This window comes from Somniosus microcephalus, chromosome 22, assembly GCF_052327205.1.
Source record: "Somniosus microcephalus isolate GS21.2 chromosome 22, FLI_Smic_1.0, whole genome shotgun sequence".
NCBI lineage: Eukaryota > Metazoa > Chordata > Chondrichthyes > Squaliformes > Somniosidae > Somniosus > Somniosus microcephalus.
In genome coordinates, this window is record NC_141008.1 from 28967156 (window position 1) to 28987026 (window position 19871).

The following is a 19871-nucleotide window of genomic DNA, read 5'->3' on the forward strand; positions in this document are numbered from 1 at the left end:
TCACTCATGTGGGCGGACCAGCAGGGGAGGGGTAACCTGTACAAACCATCCTTCACTCATGTGGGCGGACCAGCAGGGGAGGGGTAACTTGTACAAACCATCCTTCACTCATGTGGGCGGACCAGCAGGGGAGGGGTAACCTGTACAAACCATCCTTCACTCATGTGGGTGGACCAGCAGGGGAGGGGTAGCCTGTACAAACCATCCTTCACTCATGTAGGCGGACCAGCAGGGGAGGGGTAACTTGTACAAACCATCCTTCACTCATGTGGGCGGGCCAGCAGGGGAGGGGTAGCCTGTACAAACCATCCTTCACTCATGTAGGCGGACCAGCAGGGGAGGGGTAACTTGTACAAACCATCCTTCACTCATGTGGGCGGACCAGCAGGGGAGGGGTAGCCTGTACAAACCATCCTTCACTCATGCAGGTGGACCAGCAGGGGAGAGGTAACCTGTACAAACCATCCTTCACTCATGTGAGTGGACCAGCAGGGGGGGGGTAACCTGTACAAACCATCCTTCACTCATGTAGGTGGACCAGCAGTGGGGGGGTAACCTGTACAAACCATCCTTCACTCATGTGAGTGGACCAGCAGGGGGGGGGTAACCTGTACAAACCATCCTTCACTCATGTAGGTGGACCAGCAGGGGGGGGGTAACCTGTACAAACCATCCTTCACTCATGTAGGTGGACCAGCAGGGGGGGGGGTAACCTGTACAAACCATCCTTCACTCATGTGAGTGGACCAGCAGGGGGGGGGGGTAACCTGTACAAACCATCCTTCACTCATGTAGGTGGACCAGCAGGGGGGGGGTAACCTGTACAAACCATCCTTCACTCATGTGGGCGGACCAGCAGGGGAGGGGTAGCCTGTACAAACCATCCTTCACTCATGTGGGCGGACCAGCAGGGGAGGGGTAACCTGTACAAACCATCCTTCACTCATGTGGGCGGACCAGCAGGGGAGGGGTAACCTGTACAAACCATCCTTCACTCATGTGAGCGGACCAGCAGGGGAGGGGTAACTTGTACAAACCATCCTTCACTCATGTAGGTGGACCAGCAGGGGAGGGGTAACCTGTACAAACCATCCTTCACTCATGTGGGCGGACCAGCAGGGGAGGGGTAACTTGTACAAACCATCCTTCACTCATGTGAGCGGACCAGCAGGGGAGGGGTAACCTGTACAAACCATCCTTCACTCATGTGGGCGGACCAGCAGGGGAGGGGTAACCTGTACAAACCATCCTTCACTCATGTGGGCGGACCAGCAGGGGAGGGGTAACTTGTACAAACCATCCTTCACTCATGTAGGTGGACCAGCAGGGGAGGGGTAGCCTGTACAAACCATCCTTCACTCATGTAGGTGGACCAGCAGGGGAGGGGTAGCCTGTACAAACCATCCTTCACTCATGTGGGCGGACCAGCAGGGGAGGGGTAACTTGTACAAACCATCCTTCACTCATGTGGGCGGACCAGCAGGGGAGGGGTAACCTGTACAAACCATCCTTCACTCATGTGGGCGGACCAGCAGGGGAGGGGTAGCCTGTACAAACCATCCTTCACTCATGTGGGCGGACCAGCAGGGGAGGGGTAGCCTGTACAAACCATCCTTCACTCACGTGGGCGGACCAGCAGGGGAGGGGTAGCCACTCTTCATTCATTATGTCAGCTGTGGCTCAGTGGGCAGCATTCTCACCTCAGTCAGAAGGTTGTGGGTTCAAGTCCCACTCGAGACTTGAGCACAAAAATCTAGGCTGCCACTCCAGTGCAGTGCAGAGGGAGTGCTGCACTGTCGGAGGTGCCATCTTTCGGATGAGACGATAAAATGAGGCCCAGTCTGTTCTCTCAGGTGGACGTAAAAGATCCCACGGCACTATTTCTAAAGAAGAGTAGGGGAGTTATCCCCAGTGTCCTGGCAAATGTTTATCCCCCAATCAACATAACAAAAACAGATTATCTGGTCATTATCACATTGCTGTTTGTGGGAGCTTGCTGTGCGCAAATTGGCTGCTGCATTTCCTACATTACAACAGTGACTACACTTCTAAAGTACTTCATTGGCTGTAAAGCGCTTTGGGATGAGGTTGTGAAAGGCGCTATATAAATGCAAGTCTTTCTTTTCATGCTGGTGGACCATTGGGGGAGGGGTAGCCAGTGGGAATCTCCCTTCACTCCTGGTACTGGACCAGCAGGGGAGGGGTAGTCTGTGGGAATCTCCCTTTACTCCTGGTACTGGACCAGCAGGGGAGGGGTAATCTGTGGGAATCTCCCTTCACTCCTGGTACTGGACCAGCAGGGGAGGGGTAGTCTGTGGGAATCTCCCTTTACTCCTGGTACTGGACCAGCAGGGGAGGGGTAATCTGTGGGAATCTCCCTTCACTCCTGGTACTGGACCAGCAGGGGAGGGGTAGCCAGTGGGAATCTCCCTTCACTCCTGGTACTGGACCAGCAGGGGAGGGGTAGTCTGTGGGAATCTCCCTTTACTCCTGGTACTGGACCAGCAGGGGAGGGGTAGTCTGTGGGAATCTCCCTTCACTCCTGGTACTGGACCAGCAGGGGAGGGGTAGTCTGTGGGAATCTCCCTTTACTCCTGGTACTGGACCAGCAGGGGAGGGGTAGTCTGTGGGAATCTCCCTTCACTCCTGGTACTGGACCAGCAGGGGAGGGGTAGCCAGTGGGAATCTCACTTCACACATGCTGCTGAATAAGAACAGGAGAATCAACAATTGGTCCCAAGGGGGAGCAAGGGAGTGGGGGAAAAGGAAGAAACACAGACAGCAAGAGCCCGCGAGACACACATACGAGAGAGAATGTGCGCGTGCACACTAAGAATAAACAGTAGCGTACTCACAGTCTGGAAGTTCAAGGAAGAAGTGTATATACAGATTGTCATATTCGTAACCCTGAGCAGACACTGAAATATCAAAAATAAAATCAGCATCACCAAACACTGAATAAGGCCAACCCCTCGAAACAAACCAGTTCATTCATGGAGTGTACCGAGATCCACCAGACACTCACATGGCAAAGTTCATTAGTAAATGAGTTATAACTTTGTTCTGGATTCCCACACAGGTCTCACCATTCCTCTACTGACCAACTCTGGTAATGCTGCTCAGTACCAGGAACAATGTAGCGAGGATTTCACTCCTTCGCCAGAGATTTCAGCATTCTCATCTGAACCCCAAGGTGAAGCAAGATCTCTACATTTCTTTGAAAGAAATTTGGAGCTGCACTTAATACATGGTGATGCAGACAGACTAGTTGTTCGTTGGTTAGAAAGTTTGTGCACAGATGTTGAAGAACTTTTCCTTTGTAAGAAATGCAATTGTAATAGGGACCACATAAAAGGGTGGGCTGGGAGGACCTGGCTCGTAATTATCCCTCCTTCTCTTAGGTAAAGGTGCAGAGATCAAACTCACGCTGAGGAATCGCGGTCTACCTAACCAGTTTAACCAGGAATTTTCCAATTAATCCATAAACTTGGATACATTGGGATGAATATCTTTTTAAATATGATGCCATTCCTACATCATAAAAGAAAGACTAAGATATAGATTTGTGACTATTACCTGATGAACCAATGTTTATCAACTGACCGACCTACTGTTCAGGCAGCGTGCTACTGGGCACAATGCTAAACCCTTAGGAGCAACAAGGATTGTATGGCCAACTTCCACCTCATATCTGGGCAGTAATGGTCACAGCCTTGACCATTACAGAGAGAGAAAGGTGGGGGAGGGAGAGTTACCCTGCTCCTATTCTCATGGTGTTTATAAACTGCAGGGACAGCCATCCCACTCAGCCTATTTTTGTCAGTTTAATATAAAAATTATTTGAATTAGTCCCGTTGTACACAAAGAATCATGTGCTGCCCCCTAAGCGCTCAGCAAGAACCCCATGGACTCCATTTTACTGTCAGAGTGCACCCATCTAACACTGACCCCAATGATTTTTGCAGACTATTTAGCAGCTGGGTAGCGCAAGCTGAATACTTGCCCACCCTGATATTGATCAGAAGCAGGAACCCAGATTGGCTTTTTTCCTCCACTGCCAGACGCACTTATGTTACTGTGACACCCTTACTAATGCCCTGGTCGTGACCAGCTAACTCCTGGATGTAGGTGTTGGGGCAGAGTTAGGACTGCAGATGGGAATAAACTACTCCAAGTGGATCTTGATGCGATGGGGGACTGAGCTCTTATTTGGCAAATGGCATTTACCTTAGATAAATGTAATGTTATGCATGTTGACAGGAACGCTAAATATACTTCTACTCTACAGGGTAAAGTACTTAAGTCTGTTGAGAAGGTATGAGATCTTGTTATTATTGTACATAATTCCCTTAAGGTTCATGACCAGTGCCATGAAATTATATCCAAAGCAAATAGAATATCAGGTTGCATTGCCAGGGTGATTCAGTCTAAAACAAAGCACAACATATTGTCCTTGTATAACTCTTTAGTTAGTCCTCATTTAGAATAGAGTTCAACTTTGGTCCCCTTGCATGGTGGATGAGAGGCATTGGAAAAGGCTCAGAGGGGGGCCACAAGTATAATACCCAGCGAACAACCGTAGTTACTGAAATAGGCTTAAAAAGCTGGGTTTATTTCGTTTACAGAAGTGCAGACACTAATAGGTGTTTAAATATTAATTAAAATTATTTAAATTAGTCCCGTCGCACACACGTGCTGCCCCCAAGCTCTCAGTAAGAACCCCAAGGACTCCATTTTACGGTGTCAAGTGCACCCATCTAACACTGTCTTTTCTTCATAAATGACCCCAATGAGTTTTACAGACTATTTAGCAGGTGGGTACCACAAGTTGAATTTTAGGTGTTTAAAATAATGCAGGGGCTAGACAGTGTTCATATAGATTGATTATTTCAGTTAGATCGGTCTGGAAGACCAGTGGGCATGTGTTCAAGTTGTGCAAGAGTAGAAGTAGGTTAGAGGTCAGGAGCTTTGCCCTTTCCGAGGACAGATATACCCATGGAACAAGTTGCTGCTGACAGGTGAGCGCAGATTCGCTTACCTTCAAAAGAGAGCTGGACCCGTTCCTGGTCGGGGCAGAGATCAGAACATACAAAAGGTAGGAGGAGTAATAAGTGATAGAAACAGCGGTCAGTGTGTTCTTCTCCAGTATTGATCGCTTTAGGAATTTCTCAGATTTGTTTGTCCCAAAATTGATTTTTTTTAAATCGGTTTTTCTGTCTTTCCCAGAAGATCACATGGCTGCTGGCAGGTGTTGTAAATTATGATGTTCAGGGCATGCTGCTCAAGGCATCATGGCTGTATGGAGCAGGCTCGACAGACCAGCTGTTTTTTTCCTGTCCTTTATCTTTCATAAATAATATGTTCACAGACTGTGGGTCACCCCTAGGAACTTCCTGGTTTGCATGGTGCTGCATTTACCCAGAGTCACCATTGCACACTTGGGGGGCTGAAGGCTTCCTGTATTAAGCCCTTGATAGTAAGAGCAGAGACTAAAAAAACACAGACCTATCAAAATAAACTTACCAACTTCACCATTCACAAACAGCTGAAGAACACCAAGAGGCGGCTGCAGGAATAAGGATAGAATGCATTTTAAAACTGAAGTCAATCACAATACAAATATATTCATCGCACACGCCATCCACCTTTTATACTTTAGAACAGTTGTCAATTTGACCAACAGAAAAACCATGCAACGTGTGGTGACGGAGTGCTCTGCTCCGAAGTGGTACTCCATGGAGCAGTCGGATGCCAGTCTGTGGCTGTGATCTCCAGGTTCCTTATCGCAACAGGACTGATGAGGAAATACAGATATTTCTTCATAGGAATGGAGGAAGAGGCAAGGGAGTGAGTCAGCACTGTCGACTCTTGAGTATAGAAGATTGAGGTGTGATCTGGTTGAGTTGTTTAAAATGTTAAAAGCATTCAATAGTGTAGATAATATTTCCTCCGGTGGGGAAATCAAGAACGAGGGGACATGATCTTAAATTAGAGCTGGGCCACTCGGGAGCGATATCAGGAAGCGCTTTTTCTCAGTAGAAATGTGGAACCCTTTCCCACAAAAGGCTGTGGATCCTGAGACAATCGGAGCTTTCAAGACCGAGAGAGATAGATTTTTGTTCGGTAAAGGTATCAAGGGATATAGGTCAAAGGCAGGTAGATGGAGTTAAGATACCGATCAGCCACGGTCTAACTGAATGGCGGAGCAGGCTCAAGGGGCTGAATGGCCTACTCTTATTCCTATGAAACGCTGCAATGGCAGGGGTCTTTCGCACTCGGCCAGTTAACTGTATGTGGTACCAGCAAACTTAGAAGGGCAATACTTCAAACTGTATTCTACTACTCCTGATGTGAATTTAGAATTTCTACTTTTTCTTCTACTTTCTTTTCTAATATTTTCTCCCATTCTTCTCCAAGATAAGACTTTCTCTTCTCCATGCACTGAGGAGGACAGAGGAAGCATCCTACTCTTGGGCTTCCATCATCGTCATTCTGAGACCAGGCTGTGGGACGCATGCAAGTGCAGCATCTCCGTACCAGTGAGGAATGCCCAGCCTCTGCTCACTGCTAGAAGCAGCAGGGGAGAGTGGAACCTCTTTGGTGCGAGGGATCGTGTGCAGGAACTCGCATCCGCCACTGGGTGGCACTGCAGACTATTGCTCAAATCCCTCCATCACAAGTTTTAAGTTAGAATGTTACTTCTAATCAATTCGAGGGACACCATCACAGGGACAGGTGAACAAAAAATGTATCCAGTGTGGAGGCGCTGTGCAGGCGAGTATATTCTGCCACAATCATAATGGGGCCACGCATAGTTTTTATATGGGCACCAGTATCCAAGGTAATGATCCCCCCACCCCCAACGGAAACACATCCCATTTGAAGCACTGGGCAGCCTTGCTGTGGGGTGCACCTGTGAAATGCCACAATACAAAAGATATGCGCAGCACTAGTGACATTTATCACAAGGTCTACAAATGTTCCTTTAAAGCGGGTTAGCAAAATTGAAGCCGGTGGGATTAATGGGGAACTAACTGGCTGTGTGGAGACACAATTGGCTAAGGGGCAGAGAGCAGTGGTGAACAGTTGTTTTCCACACTGGAGGGAAGTATACAGTGGTGTCCCCCAGGGGTGGGTATTAGGACCACTGCTCTTTTGATGTACGTTAATGACCTGGACTTGGGTATCGAGGGCATCATTTCAAAGTTTGCAGATGACAAAAAACTAGGAAGAATGAGGAGAAGCGATATAAGCTAAACTAAAAAGGTACAATTTTAAAGGGGGTGCAGGAACAGAGAGACCCGGGGGTGTGTACACAAGTCTTTGAAGGTGGCAGGACAAGTCAAGAAGGCTGTTAAAAAGGCATAGGGGATCCTTGGCTTTATTAGTAGAGGAATAGAGTACAAAAGCAAGGGAGTTTATCAAACACTGGTTAGGCCCAAGCTGCAGCATTGCAGCCAATTCTGGGCACCACACTTTAGGAAGGATGTCAAGACCTTAGAGAGTAAATAAGAAACTGTTTCCAGTGGCAGAAGGGTTGGTAACCAAAGAACACAGATTTAAGGCAATTGGCAAAAGAACCAGAGGCGACATAAGGAAAAATCATTTTTACTAGCGAGTTATGATGATCTGGAATGCCTGAAAGGGTAATAACTTTCAGGAGGGAATTGGATAAATACTTCAAGAGGGAACATTTGCAGGGCTATGGGGAAAGAGCAGGGGAGTGGGACTAATTAGAGAGCTCTTTCAAAGAGCTGGGAGAGGCACGATGGGCCGAATGGCCTCACTTTGTGCAGCATCAGCAGCTTGAGCTAGATGTAGATGAATTGGAACAAGGATTTAAACTCTATCTGGTTCCCGGGGCTCTCTGTACAAACCCAAGTGGCCCAGGAACACAGAAAGCTTGGACACTCCTGATTTAAAATGAGAAAACAAGTGACTTGTTACTAGGGGTACAAGTACTCTACATTCTTGTCTGTTTACAGGGGAGGGCTTCTAACCTCAGTTGACTCAGTACTGAAGATTGTAGCCTGGTATAATTATCATGAAACGGCTACTCCGTACTCCTTGATGATTCATTGGGTAACTACAACGTCCAGTGTGGGACTGACCCACACAGAGCAGGGAGGTTTCATGCCCAGTCAGTGCGGAGTTAGCTGATCTTAGCTGGGGCAGGAGCTATACTTGGCCTCAGCTAGGGAGACAACGAAAAGGTACTCGCTTGTGATTGCCATCCAGTGACTCCTGCTGCAAAATACGTGGGTGAGATCGCCGGGCAAGGATAGGAAGAGGCTCAGGCTCAGCTGTAATGCCTTCCACAGATGAATAGCCTGCCAAGGGTTACATGCAATGAATGGCCACTTGTGGGGCACTGAAACAATGCTGGTATTTGGGGAACTCTACCCCAGTAGAGGTTTCAGGGTAGAAAACTGAGGGGAGGGGGGAAACATTAGTAAGAAATGCCCACCTAAACCTGCCTTTTATTTTTTTATTAAGTTGAGGTTTCTTGCTTCATGAGCTTTCCGATGCTCCACAGTCGCTCGCAGTTTATTTGCAATGGCATAAAGCAGGGAACGTGGGACGGTCAGCATGGGTCGGTTTTGGACTTTGAACTACTCTGTCATCTGCTGAGAGACAGCAGCAGTGAAGCCGATTTGATACCAACAAGTAGGGACGACTGGCACAAACGTGTCTCAACTTCAACCTCAAATGGTGACACTACACTACTCAGTCAGCTTCGTGCCAGTTCTGGTTGTACCGCGCGCAATGTTATGCTGAAGACTTGCTCCCACTAGGAATCTGGCAGACACCAATTTTGCAAAGGAACCATGCAGTCAACAGAGAGAGAGAGAGAGAGAGAGAGAGCAACTTCTTCAACACATCGTAAGGGCTGGATTAAAGCCTTTATATATTTTTTAAAAATATATCTTATTGCTCCTTCTTGACAATGAAAGCTGGAAGGGGAAAAAAACATACTTACAGTTTCAAATTCTTCTCCAACCAAAGTGTTGAGGTACTCTTTGTGTCTGTTGTACAGCTGTCATCAACAAGGGCAAGAACTGAATTATCAGGAGTTACATCAAATTGAAATAAAACACAATGCAGACATAGCATAGCCAGTTACAGATGAGAATCTACATACTGTACCTCCCATTGTATGGTCATCACAATGGCAATTAGTATTACTGTATATAAACGAGGCCTTACACTCACCCAGTCAAGTTCCTTCTATTTATTGTGCACTGGCTGGGGGTGGGGCAGGGGATGGGACTTGCTACTAGAAAACCCGGGTGAAAGGCACCTAGCGTCAGACATCACCAAGGCTGGAAAAAGGAAACAGGTAGGTTGAGAGGTACAGGTTGGGTGATGCTCAGCTTGGGTTTTCAATTATTACAGAAGGAAGTGAGGATTGAGGGAGTAATGAATATTAGGGCCTGGAAAGAATGAGTTGGAGGAGGGTACTCTTAATTGAGTCTAGATTTCAAAGCTTCAGGGAAGAGTCAGACTGTACAGGATGGCATGTTTGGAGGAAGAACATCAGAAGAAAGTTCAGAGCAGCAGCAACCACAATAGAATCAAAGAGAGAGAGGGATAAGAAAGGTTGGAGAGCAACTTGGGTTTTTGCTTCTAATCTACAGTATTTAGGAACATGACGGCCTCCCTAGATATCAAAACAGTTATCAAGAATTTGGGTTTTACACAGAGCCATTGAGGGGAAACATGTTTGGCACGAAACAGAAGCAGAACCTCACAAAATAACAGTAGAAAAGGAGATGTGGGCGCTCAGCTTAAAATCGCGGAAAGAATGAGCGCTAGAGCATCAATAGATGTGGGAGGTAGTGTTTGGACTTGCAGGGACAAAAAAAGTGTGACTTGGTAGAAGTGAGAGAAATGAAATGCACTGAACAGCCTGAAGGAAGTCAATATGTAATGAGGCAACCATTGCAGCCGGAGATCACTATAATTTCAGTGCAATCTGAGGAAGATAGGAAGAGGAACTGGTTATTCTGTACTTGGTGTTCCCAGGAGCAGAATGCACAGCATCGCTGCCTGGATACACCACACAGGAGCAGGATAAACAGCGCCTCCTCCTGGGGACACCACCACACAGGAGCAGGATAAACAGCGCCTCCTCCTGGAGACACCGCACAGGAGCAGGATAAACAGCGCCTCCTCCTGGGGACACCACACAGGAGCAGGATAAACAGCGCCTCCTCCTGGGGACACCACACAGGAGCAGGATAAACAGCGCCTCCTCCTGGGGACACCACACAGGAGCAGGATAAACAGCGCCTCCTCCTGGGGACACCACACAGGAGCAGGATAAACAGCGCCGCCTCCTGGAGACACCGCACAGGAGCAGGATAAACAGCGCCTCCTCCTGGAGACACCACACAGGAGCAGGATAAACAGCGCCTCCTCCTGGAGACACCGCACAGGAGCAGGATAAACAGCGCCTCCTCCTGGAGACACCACACAGGAGCAGGATAAACAGCGCCTCCTCCTGGAGACACCACACAGGAGCAGGATAAACAGCGCCTCCTCCTGGAGACACCACACAGGAGCAGGATAAACAGCGCCTCCTCCTGGAGACACCACACAGGAGCAGGATAAACAGCGCCTCCTCCTGGGGACACCGCACAGGAGCAGGTTAGATTTGTACTGGGTTGTTTTTTTCCCCACTGTCCAGGGATCATGACTTGCTGTCGGTTTTGTACAGTGTTGCATTAGTTCAGCCCATTCGAAATTTGATACTGCAACACCACCATTAATCCAACAAACGTTGTGGCGATATGTTCTTGGCATCAACCAGGTTAGACAGTTCTGCCCGGGATGAATTCTCCAAAGTAAAGAATTACTTTTATGAATCATTGCAACATATAAAGAGCTTAAATTTACATAGTGCCTTATCACACATCTCAGAAATGTCCCAAAGCACTTCACGTACTTTAGTTCAAAGGGCAGTCACTTTTGTAGGTACATGTGGCAGTCAATGTGCACACAGTAATATACCATAAACGCTAATGAGATGAACAGGCAGTTATTTTTTTTTTAGATATTTATTGAGAAATACTAACGAGGAGACCAGGAGTGCTCGCTACTCTTCTTCAGATTGTATCATGGAATCTTTCACGTCCATCAGAGGCACCAGGCAGGACCATAGCTTATCATCTCACCTGAAGGATGGCCCCTCTGATAATGCAGCATTCCTTGTCTGCCAGTCTTGGAGTGGGGCATGAACCAACAACCTCTGGCTCAGCGGCACAAGTGATACCAATTGAGCCAAGCCAACACAACAAAGAATATAAAACAAATTACAAATAAAGTTAAGTGAGCATCGGAGTTATGCTGGGGGTTGCCACAAGACGATAGCAGCTTTGTAAAGTCCTCCTACACCATTTATTAGCCAAATGCTCTTGGTACAGTGCAGCTACAGCCAAATTCCTACACTGTACATTGTTCCTTAATGTCAGCAGACTTTTACTGCCCCCCCACTCAATAACTCAGTGGATAAAGATGCCACATAGTGTGAGACTGAGAAATAGTCAGTTCAATCCCCAGTCTGCACAGAGTTAACTAGTGCAACACATTGGCAGTGTTTGGGCTAGGGAAGGGTGTGGGTGGGGATTTAGCCAATGCTGCTGACTTTTCTGGAAATACTCAGCAGGCCAGGCAGCATCCGTGGAGAGAGAAACAGAGTTAACGTTTCAGGTCAATGACCGGTCGTCAGAACTGTTCTGATGAAGGGTCCCAGACCTGAAACGTTAACTCTGTTTCTCTCTCCACGGATGCTGCCTGGCCTGCTGAGTATTTCTAGCATTTTCTGTTACTTCAGATTTCCAGCATCCGCAGTTTTTTATTATACTCCTGACTTTTCTCTCTGGGGCAGGGCTGGGCTTGGTCCTTTACTGCTGAGCAGTTGTTGTCTAGGCTCATTATTGAAAAAGGGTTACTTGGGTAAGGTACACGGGGGGGTGGCTGGCGCCACGGTGCCATACCCCAGCGCGCCACGGTGCCATACCCCAGCGCGCCACGGTGCCATACCCCAGCGCGCCACGGTGCCATACCCCAGCGCGCCATACACCAGCGTGCCACGGTGCCACACCCCAGCGTGCCACGGTGCCTTCAAAGAGGAGAGAACATGTTTTCCTGCTGGCCTGTTCAGCACATCTTAAACTTTTGTGCTGACAGGGAGAAGCGGCAACTCTACCCAACAATCCAATCCAACAGTCACATGTGGCCTGGGTGGAGGTTAGACAGAAGGAAACAAGGATCAACTCCATGAAAAGCAACGTTTTCTTACGTCTTTGAAAAGATTTTTCTCCCTATCCTGTTCTTCCTGCTGGACTGTGATGGACGCGTTGTTAATTGTGTATAGCCACAGATCTCTCTTCTCTCCCTCGGTCTCAATCCTACTCAGAAAAATGGAGAACGTCAGAAATAGGAAATGAAGGGTTAAAAAGGAAACACTGCAACAGGCCCGTCAGATAAACATGCAGACTCGGGACTGGATGAGGGTGGAGGAGATAGAGGAGAAAATCTGACAAAACTTAAAGAACTCAAATTTAAAAAATACATGCTGGAAATGCACAAGCAGGGCAATTAGTGTCTGAAAGAGAAAGCTTAATGTTGCAGATAGAATTCCTCATCAGAACTACAATGGTCAGGTCTCCTTTATAGCAGGGGTGTCCACATGTATATAGTTTAGATCCCCGTTTCCACTGCATAGATCGTAAGTTGTTGATACGAACAGATGGCGGTGGGTTGATTTAGGATTTATCCATCAATGAGACAAGTGCACTAAGGAGTGGGAAGAACAGCCTTTCCAAACAGAACAAATCAAAGAAGTGCAATAGCCAAATACAACAAGAGCTGGATTAACAGGGCTCAGGGACCACAGGCCCAATACCCCTGTTAGAAAGGGCCAACAGCAACATGCCTGGCACGGTGTGGCCGTTTCTTTTTTTCCCCCTCACTCCCCTGCCCCCTATAAGCAACGTGGGGAGTTTTCGGCATTAAAGGTGCTATCTAAATGGAAGATGTGTTGTTGTTGAATAGCCTAGCAATGGCTTTTAATACAATAGAAAGAGTTGTACACGACACACAGACTGTCTGAGACTGGGTATAATTTGTAGGCAAAAGCACTGGAAAGACAGAGGGGTAGTCAGGTGTGGCTCTAAAACAGAGGGGGGAACAACTGGATGGGATGGCCCTTGTACAGAGTACAGTACTTTAACCCCATTCCAATACTCGAAACCGGTTTATTAAACGCTTTAGATGCCTGCAAATGTAATTAGCATATCTAGACTCTTTGGGCGCGATCTTGCCAGCCCTGGGGAGGCGGAACTGCCGGGAAATTGGCAGAATTTGGGGGCAGGTGCCCAACCCGCCTCTGTGCCATCTTGCCAGGAGACGGGTAGCCGACCCGCACCGGGTCCCGTCTCCTTGGAGGCGGGAAGGGGGTTAATGCCACTTATCTGCCTGTTAACAGGCAGATAAGAGGATTATTCCCATTTTGCCCACACAAGTGCGGGCTTCCCGAAGGCTGCGAACCCCGCCAGGGTCACCGAGGTGAGCAGTGGGTCTGCGGGGGTCAGAGGGGTGCAAAATTGCACTGTGAAGGTAAGTGATAAGTGCAAGTGTGGAGAGGTGAGTATCTGAGGTAAGTGGAAAGTGTTATTAAAAGTGTACTTACCTTTGTTTCTTCCTGCAGGCTTCAATCGGTGGGTATGCGGAGAGTCTCGCACCTCCACGGCAGAGATGACAGATGGCCGCTGCATTCTCCAATGCAACAACCATCTCATTTCTGCAAAAGAAAGAGGTTTGATGAGTCTTGAATTCAAGACCTCATCAAACTACAGAGAATGTCAGTGTTTGACATATTCACAGAGCTGTCAAACGATGACAATTCACCTGTCAAAAATTTGACAGATGAAACGTCATACGCCGACGTTCTCTGTAACCGGCTTTCCCTTAATTGGCCTGTTAAACCCGCTGGGCAGGCTTAACAAGGTCAATCAAGGGAAAATAGCGTGGGTTGGCCAGAAGTCGATGGAGGCGGGACTGAAACCCGACAAGTGGGAGTCCCGCCTCCAAAAGCTCCCCATTGGCCAAATCCAGCCCTTCACCTCTAGCTGTTTCCTGCCTTCCAGAGTCAGTCCTGTACAAGGATTCCTCAGCCCGACTGTGCCACCCTGAAGGGTCACCACACAAATGTTAACCTGCTTCTTTTAGATGCTGAGCGACCTGCGTATTTCCAGTGTTTCGTTTTAAATTCAGATTTAAGTGTGAGGTCATTCACTTTGGATCTGAGGAAGGAAAATCGGAATGTTTTCTTAATGGTGAGCAACTATGAGCTGTGGAGAAGCAAATTGATTTAGGTGTCCATGCACACAAATCACTGAAAGCTAGTGACCAGGTACCAAAAGTAATCAAATAGGTTAATGGAATGTTGGCCTTTATTGCAAGGAGGCTGGAATACAAAACTGAGGAAGTGATGCTCCAGTTGGTCAGGCCCCATTTGGAGCACTGCGTTCAGTTCTGGGCACCGCACCTCAGGAAGGAGTGCAGTGGAGAACCACCAGAATAATTCCAGGGCTTACAGGGTTAAATTATGAGGACAGGTTGCATAAACTTGGCTTGTATTCCCTTGAGTTTAGACGGTTAAGGGCGATCCAATCAAGGTTTTTTTATAATTATAAAGGGATTCAATAGGGTAGATACAGAACAATAATTTCCTAAGATGGGGGAATCCAGAACAAGGGAAGTGGTCTGGGCCTAGATCGCATGCACAGAAAAGAATAGTTGAAAATACACCATTGCGACGACTGCAAATAACTCAAACTCTAATGCAGCGGCATAAATATTTTTCAATACAGAAACATTGATGCCGTTGACTGGCGGATTAACACTCGGGTGTCCAAGCACAGTACTTGCCTGTGGGCTGGTTTGGAGCCATTGAAGTCTGGTTTTATGGAGAGAACTCCATTGTTGTCCACTTTAATGGTGCACAATACGTACTCATCCTCAGGGTGCCCCAGCCTGAACACAGAACAGAATTAACCATTAAAACAGCAACCAATCTCACCAACTTCAATCTGAAACAGTTCTCATTCGGAGGTGAAACACTTACTTTCCGTAGGGCCCCAGGTCTCCCATGATGTACATAGTTTGCACGGGAGTGTTCAGGACATGGTTGTTCCTCACAAACTCCTCAGTCGGCTCCCAGGTGATGATCCGTGATCTTGGAATCTTCCCTTCGCTAAAAGTCAATGTAACAGACTGGCATTACAGTCTGGTTCCCATAACTACCAGTATGTCCCAGGTTCAATTCCTGGCCTGCATTGAATTACGTCGATCTCGGCATTGGCAGCAGGAGAAGGTTACAATAGGATTCTGTGCCCCTGGGCCCCGACAGAGGGGCAGGGAAGAGTCAGCTAACCTTCCCAACTAGTGATCCCTGCTGGAAAATCCACTTGTGGTAGCATCAGGTGAGGACAGGATCAGATCCTGGTGTGATGCCTCAGTAGTTGAATAGCGTGCTGGCACTTATATCTCAGTTCACATTTACAGATTATTTTGCCAACATGTCTGCTGCAGCCGAGCGCCTGGGCGGTCACCTGCTGCTCCACTCCCGCTCAGCACACTCCCGTTCGCATTCTCTTGCCTCACCGTGCTGGATGTCTGCCCATAGCCGCACGACTGAGATAAGGAAACTCAGTGGGCTGTCAGGCCATGGAACAGAAACAAAGTACTGTAATGTGTTGCTTTGGGAATTTGGGTGGCACCATTAATTAGACCACCACTCTCACCTCTGGGATTGAGACCCACCCAGATAGCAGATTGAAGTCTCTTCTCTAGGGAACTGGGTGATGCAGTGGGTTAGACACTGGCCTTTCACTTCTGGGGATTGGGTTTGAAAGTGTGGATGAAGGTCTCATCTATCTGTTGGCTGAAAAAGTCCTTTGTGAAATGGGTTTGGGCCCTTTCATTTCAGTTCTTAGTGGACATGGGCTTATAGGGTCACACTAATTTGCAATTTCACTCGAAACTATGGGATGGAAACAACACCACACTGTTGCAATATGGGGTAATCTTCTCAATCTGGGGCTGAGGCACATTGTTTTGCCACAGTAGAGTAAAGGAGCTTCACTCTGCGTCTAACCATGTCAACCTAACGTGGATTGCTTCATGCTGACTCAGGGGGCCTGGACCCCAGCACCAACATCCCTCACCTTGATGAGCACAAAGAATTAAAAGAAAAAAAGTCTGATCTTTTTCTTGCAACCGTCAAGGGCTCTCTGTGAAAGGAGCCTTAAATTTGGCCCAGACAGGCTTGAGATTCAGCCGCCCTTTTTCCAGAGAAGCCAGAGGAAACAGAAAAAATTCACACTTGTGGAGTTGAGGTTGCTTTTCCGAGTTTGCACCCAAGGGGTGCAGTGTAGAGGGAGCTTTACTCTGCACCTAACCTTGGGTTAAGCACACAGAGTTCAGACAGTGGGTAAAATATTTTGGTTCCCTAGCACAAACATCCCTCGCTACAATAAGCACAAAATTCTTCAAATTAATTCAAACGGACAGGATTCATGCAGTTCAATTAAAGGGGAATATAGATATAATTACTCTAAATTACTGGCCTAGTTCAAAAAAATATCTAATTCCTCCATGACCCTAGTAGTTTTAGACACCACATGGCACAGCACAAAGCCAGATAGACCTGAAGGCCTCAGGTTTGACTCCTGGCCTGTGCGAACTCAGTGGATTTGAACCCAAGCAGCAGTAGGCTTGTTACAACTGGAAATTTTAGCCTGATCGCTTTCCAGTGACTCCCTCTGGAAGAGGCATAGGCAAGTCCTGATCAGGCTCAGCTGTGATGTGTCTCTTCCCCCTTCCTGATCAAATATTCTGCCAATAGTCACTGTCTCGGTTTGCACATGGGTGAGGCAGCAAGCACTCATGGAAGCATAACAACCCCCCCCCGCCACCCACCCAAAAAAACAAATCAGCAGCGTTAGCAGAGGAAGAAGAATGAGAAGTATATCTACTCACCTATCTCTCCAGTTCTAAAAGCCCTGACGTGCACGTTAAAATAATTTAGGAAGGCAAAATAAAGCAACATAAACAAAAAGTGGCCATGTATTTTCCCCTCTACAGATTTAAGTTGGTTTGCAATCAAAACCAACTCAAGGAGGAAGAGGCCGTTAGGTGTAGCAAGCCCATCCCTTTTTGACAGATCAATCCCTTTTATCCCCTAAATCATACTGTTCATTTCAATTCTATTCCACAACTCGAACACCCCATTACTGATCACTTTCAAGTGATGCCTGCAGGCGAGAACGTGGGCAAGGACATGAATGGGCTCGGCTGTGACAACACCCACAGTCAAATAGCCTGCCAATGCTCCCACATGAAGGACGGTCACTTGGGCAAAGTGCCAGAGGACAGCCACTGACCACAGAACAAGCAAAAGGCAGGAGAAAGGGAAAAGACAATTTTTAAAAAATCGAAACAGATTGGTTGCTCCAAAAGATAGATTGAAGCAAAAGTGCAGCAAGAAATGCGTTTGAGTTTGGAGTTACTGAGGGAGATTGTTGCAGCCGGGTAGAAAGAGCTGTACTCAGGATCTCAGGGTCAGGTGCAGAACGCCCATAGTTAGAAACCACTCCATGCCCAGCACTAACATACACACCTGAATAAAAATTCAGAATAATTTAAGTAAAATACTGCTGAGCAGTATACAGAGCAGGCACAGGCTACTCCATATTTTGAGAGATATTTAAATTGTATCTTTATGACAAAAAGCTCAACATACTTCCACTTGTTTATCAATTATACTGGTTGCCTCCCCCCCACCCCCCCTTACGTATTTCTGCGCTCCTGCCGCCTGCGCCGCACCTGTGACATCCTCTCGGTCAGGTACGATGGAGTCTCCATTGTCGATGTGGTCACAGTCTGAGTGTGCTGTAAAACAGGAAGGATGTTTAATGCCAGCAACTGGCACAGCTTCAGTAGGTCCGGCATACACACTCCCCTGTAGCCAGTGCCATACAGCCATTCAAAGAAGCCTATAACAGGTCACCATCTTCACTGTTCTTAGCCAGATGCACTATGTGGTACAGGGACATTATGGGAAAGGCCGATACCAATTGCTGTGGGCAAATGAACTGCTTGCTCCAGTACTGAAAGTCAGCGACACTTTAGGTGTCCAGGGCAAACACATGTGCAGGAAGTGTCTCTGAAAGGGTGGAGGAAGCAGATTCAATAATAACTTTCAAAAGGGAATGACATATATACTTGAAAAGCTAATTGTTTTTCCTAACTTTTCACCCTGTAGGAATTGGTTCTTACTTTACACCAAGGAAAAAGTCCGAGAGCGGGAGCTGGAGCTGCGGCTGGAGTCACTGTGGAGCATCCGCAAAGCCGAGATCTTCGTGGATAGCACGTTTAACGAGGTGGTCACACTGCAGGTAAAGAGTGCACAGGCAGACAGGAAATGGGTGACCGCCAGACAGAGTAAAAGAACTAGGAAGCTAGTGCAGGAGTCCCCTGGGTCCATCCCCCTCTCCAACAGGTTTTCAATTTTGGATACTGCTGGGGGAGATGGTTTCTCAGGGGAATGCAGCAAGAGCCAAGTCCGTGGCACTACGAGTGGCTCAGCTGCACAGGAGGGGAGGAAAAAAGAGTGGGAGAGCAATATTGATAGGGGATTCTATTGTAAGGGGAACAGATAGACGTTTCTGTGGCCACAGACGTAACTCCAGGATGGTATGTTGCCTCCCTGGTGTCAGGGTCAAGGATGTCACTGAACGGCTTCAGGGCATTCTGAAGGGGGAGGGCGAACAGTCAGTCAGAGGTCGTGGTTCACACTGGTATCAACGACATGGGTAGAAAGAGGGATGAGGTCCTGCAACAAGAATTTAGGGAGCTAGGGAGCAGATTAAAAAGCAGGACCTCAAAAAGGTTGTCATCGCTGGATTACTCCCGGTGCCATGTGCTAGTGAGTATAGGAATAGGAGGATCGAGCAGATGAATGCGTGGCTAAAGAGTTGGTGCAGGAGGGACCGCTTTAGTTTCCTGGGTCACTGGGACTGCTTCTGGGGAAGGTGGGACGGGTTGCACCTGAACCGGAACGGGACCAACATCCTTGCGGGGAGGTTTGCTAGTACTGTTTGGGTGGGGGGGGGGGGGGGGGGGGGAGGTTAAACTAACTTGGCAGGGGGATGGGATGGGATGGGATATGGAGTGGAGCTATAGGTGATGCACAGCCAAATATAGAGGAAAAAACAAGTCAGCCTGGAAGGCAGAGCAAATATGTAACGGCACAAGGGAGTATGGCAAGGCTGGATGGCATTTATTTTAATGCAAGGAGTCTTGCGAGTAAGGCAGATGAATTGAAGGTGTTGATGAACACATCGGAGTACGATATTGTTGCTATCACAGAGACATGGTTGAGGGAGGGGCAGGACTGGCAGCTCAATATTCCAGGGTATAGAATCTTCAGGCGAGACAGAGTGGGGTGTAAAAGAGGAGGGGGTGTCGCAATATTAATCAAGGAGTCAATTACTGCTGTAAGGAGGGATGATATCTTAGCAGGTTCCTCTAATGAGGCCATATGGGTAGAACTTAAAAACAAAAAGGGGGCAAGCACTTTGCTGGGAGTGTACTATAGGCCCCCAAACTGTCAGGGGGAGATAGAGGAACAGATATGTAGGCAAATCTCAGAAGTGTAAAAATAATAGGGTAGTAATAGTAGGGGATTTCAACTTCCCCAATATTAACTGGGATAGTCAGAGTGTGAAAGGCTTAGAGGGTGTGGAATTCTTAAAGTGCATCCAGGAGAGCTTTTTGAGCCAGCATGTAGAAAGTCCTAC

General features: G+C 47.7%; 1 protein-coding gene across 3 annotated transcripts in view; it reads right to left on the reverse strand.

The window, feature by feature from the left end:
* mks1 (MKS transition zone complex subunit 1) overlaps positions 1-19871 on the reverse strand; it is a 70102-nt gene that overhangs the window by 19692 nt on the left and 30539 nt on the right. For all 3 annotated transcript variants that reach the window (XR_015073209.1, XM_085964341.1, XM_085964340.1), the window contains exons 5-11: positions 17864-17961; positions 15134-15262; positions 14938-15042; positions 12305-12413; positions 8981-9037; positions 5524-5566; positions 2856-2918 (exon numbers count right to left, since the gene is read on the reverse strand). Coding sequence is in view for 2 of the 3 variants with exons in the window: in XM_085964341.1 (XP_085820467.1) it covers positions 2856-2918; positions 5524-5566; positions 8981-9037; positions 12305-12413; positions 14938-15042; positions 15134-15262; positions 17864-17961 (604 nt within the window). In the remaining variant the exon portion in view is untranslated. The remainder of the gene's footprint in view (positions 1-2855; positions 2919-5523; positions 5567-8980; positions 9038-12304; positions 12414-14937; positions 15043-15133; positions 15263-17863; positions 17962-19871) is intronic.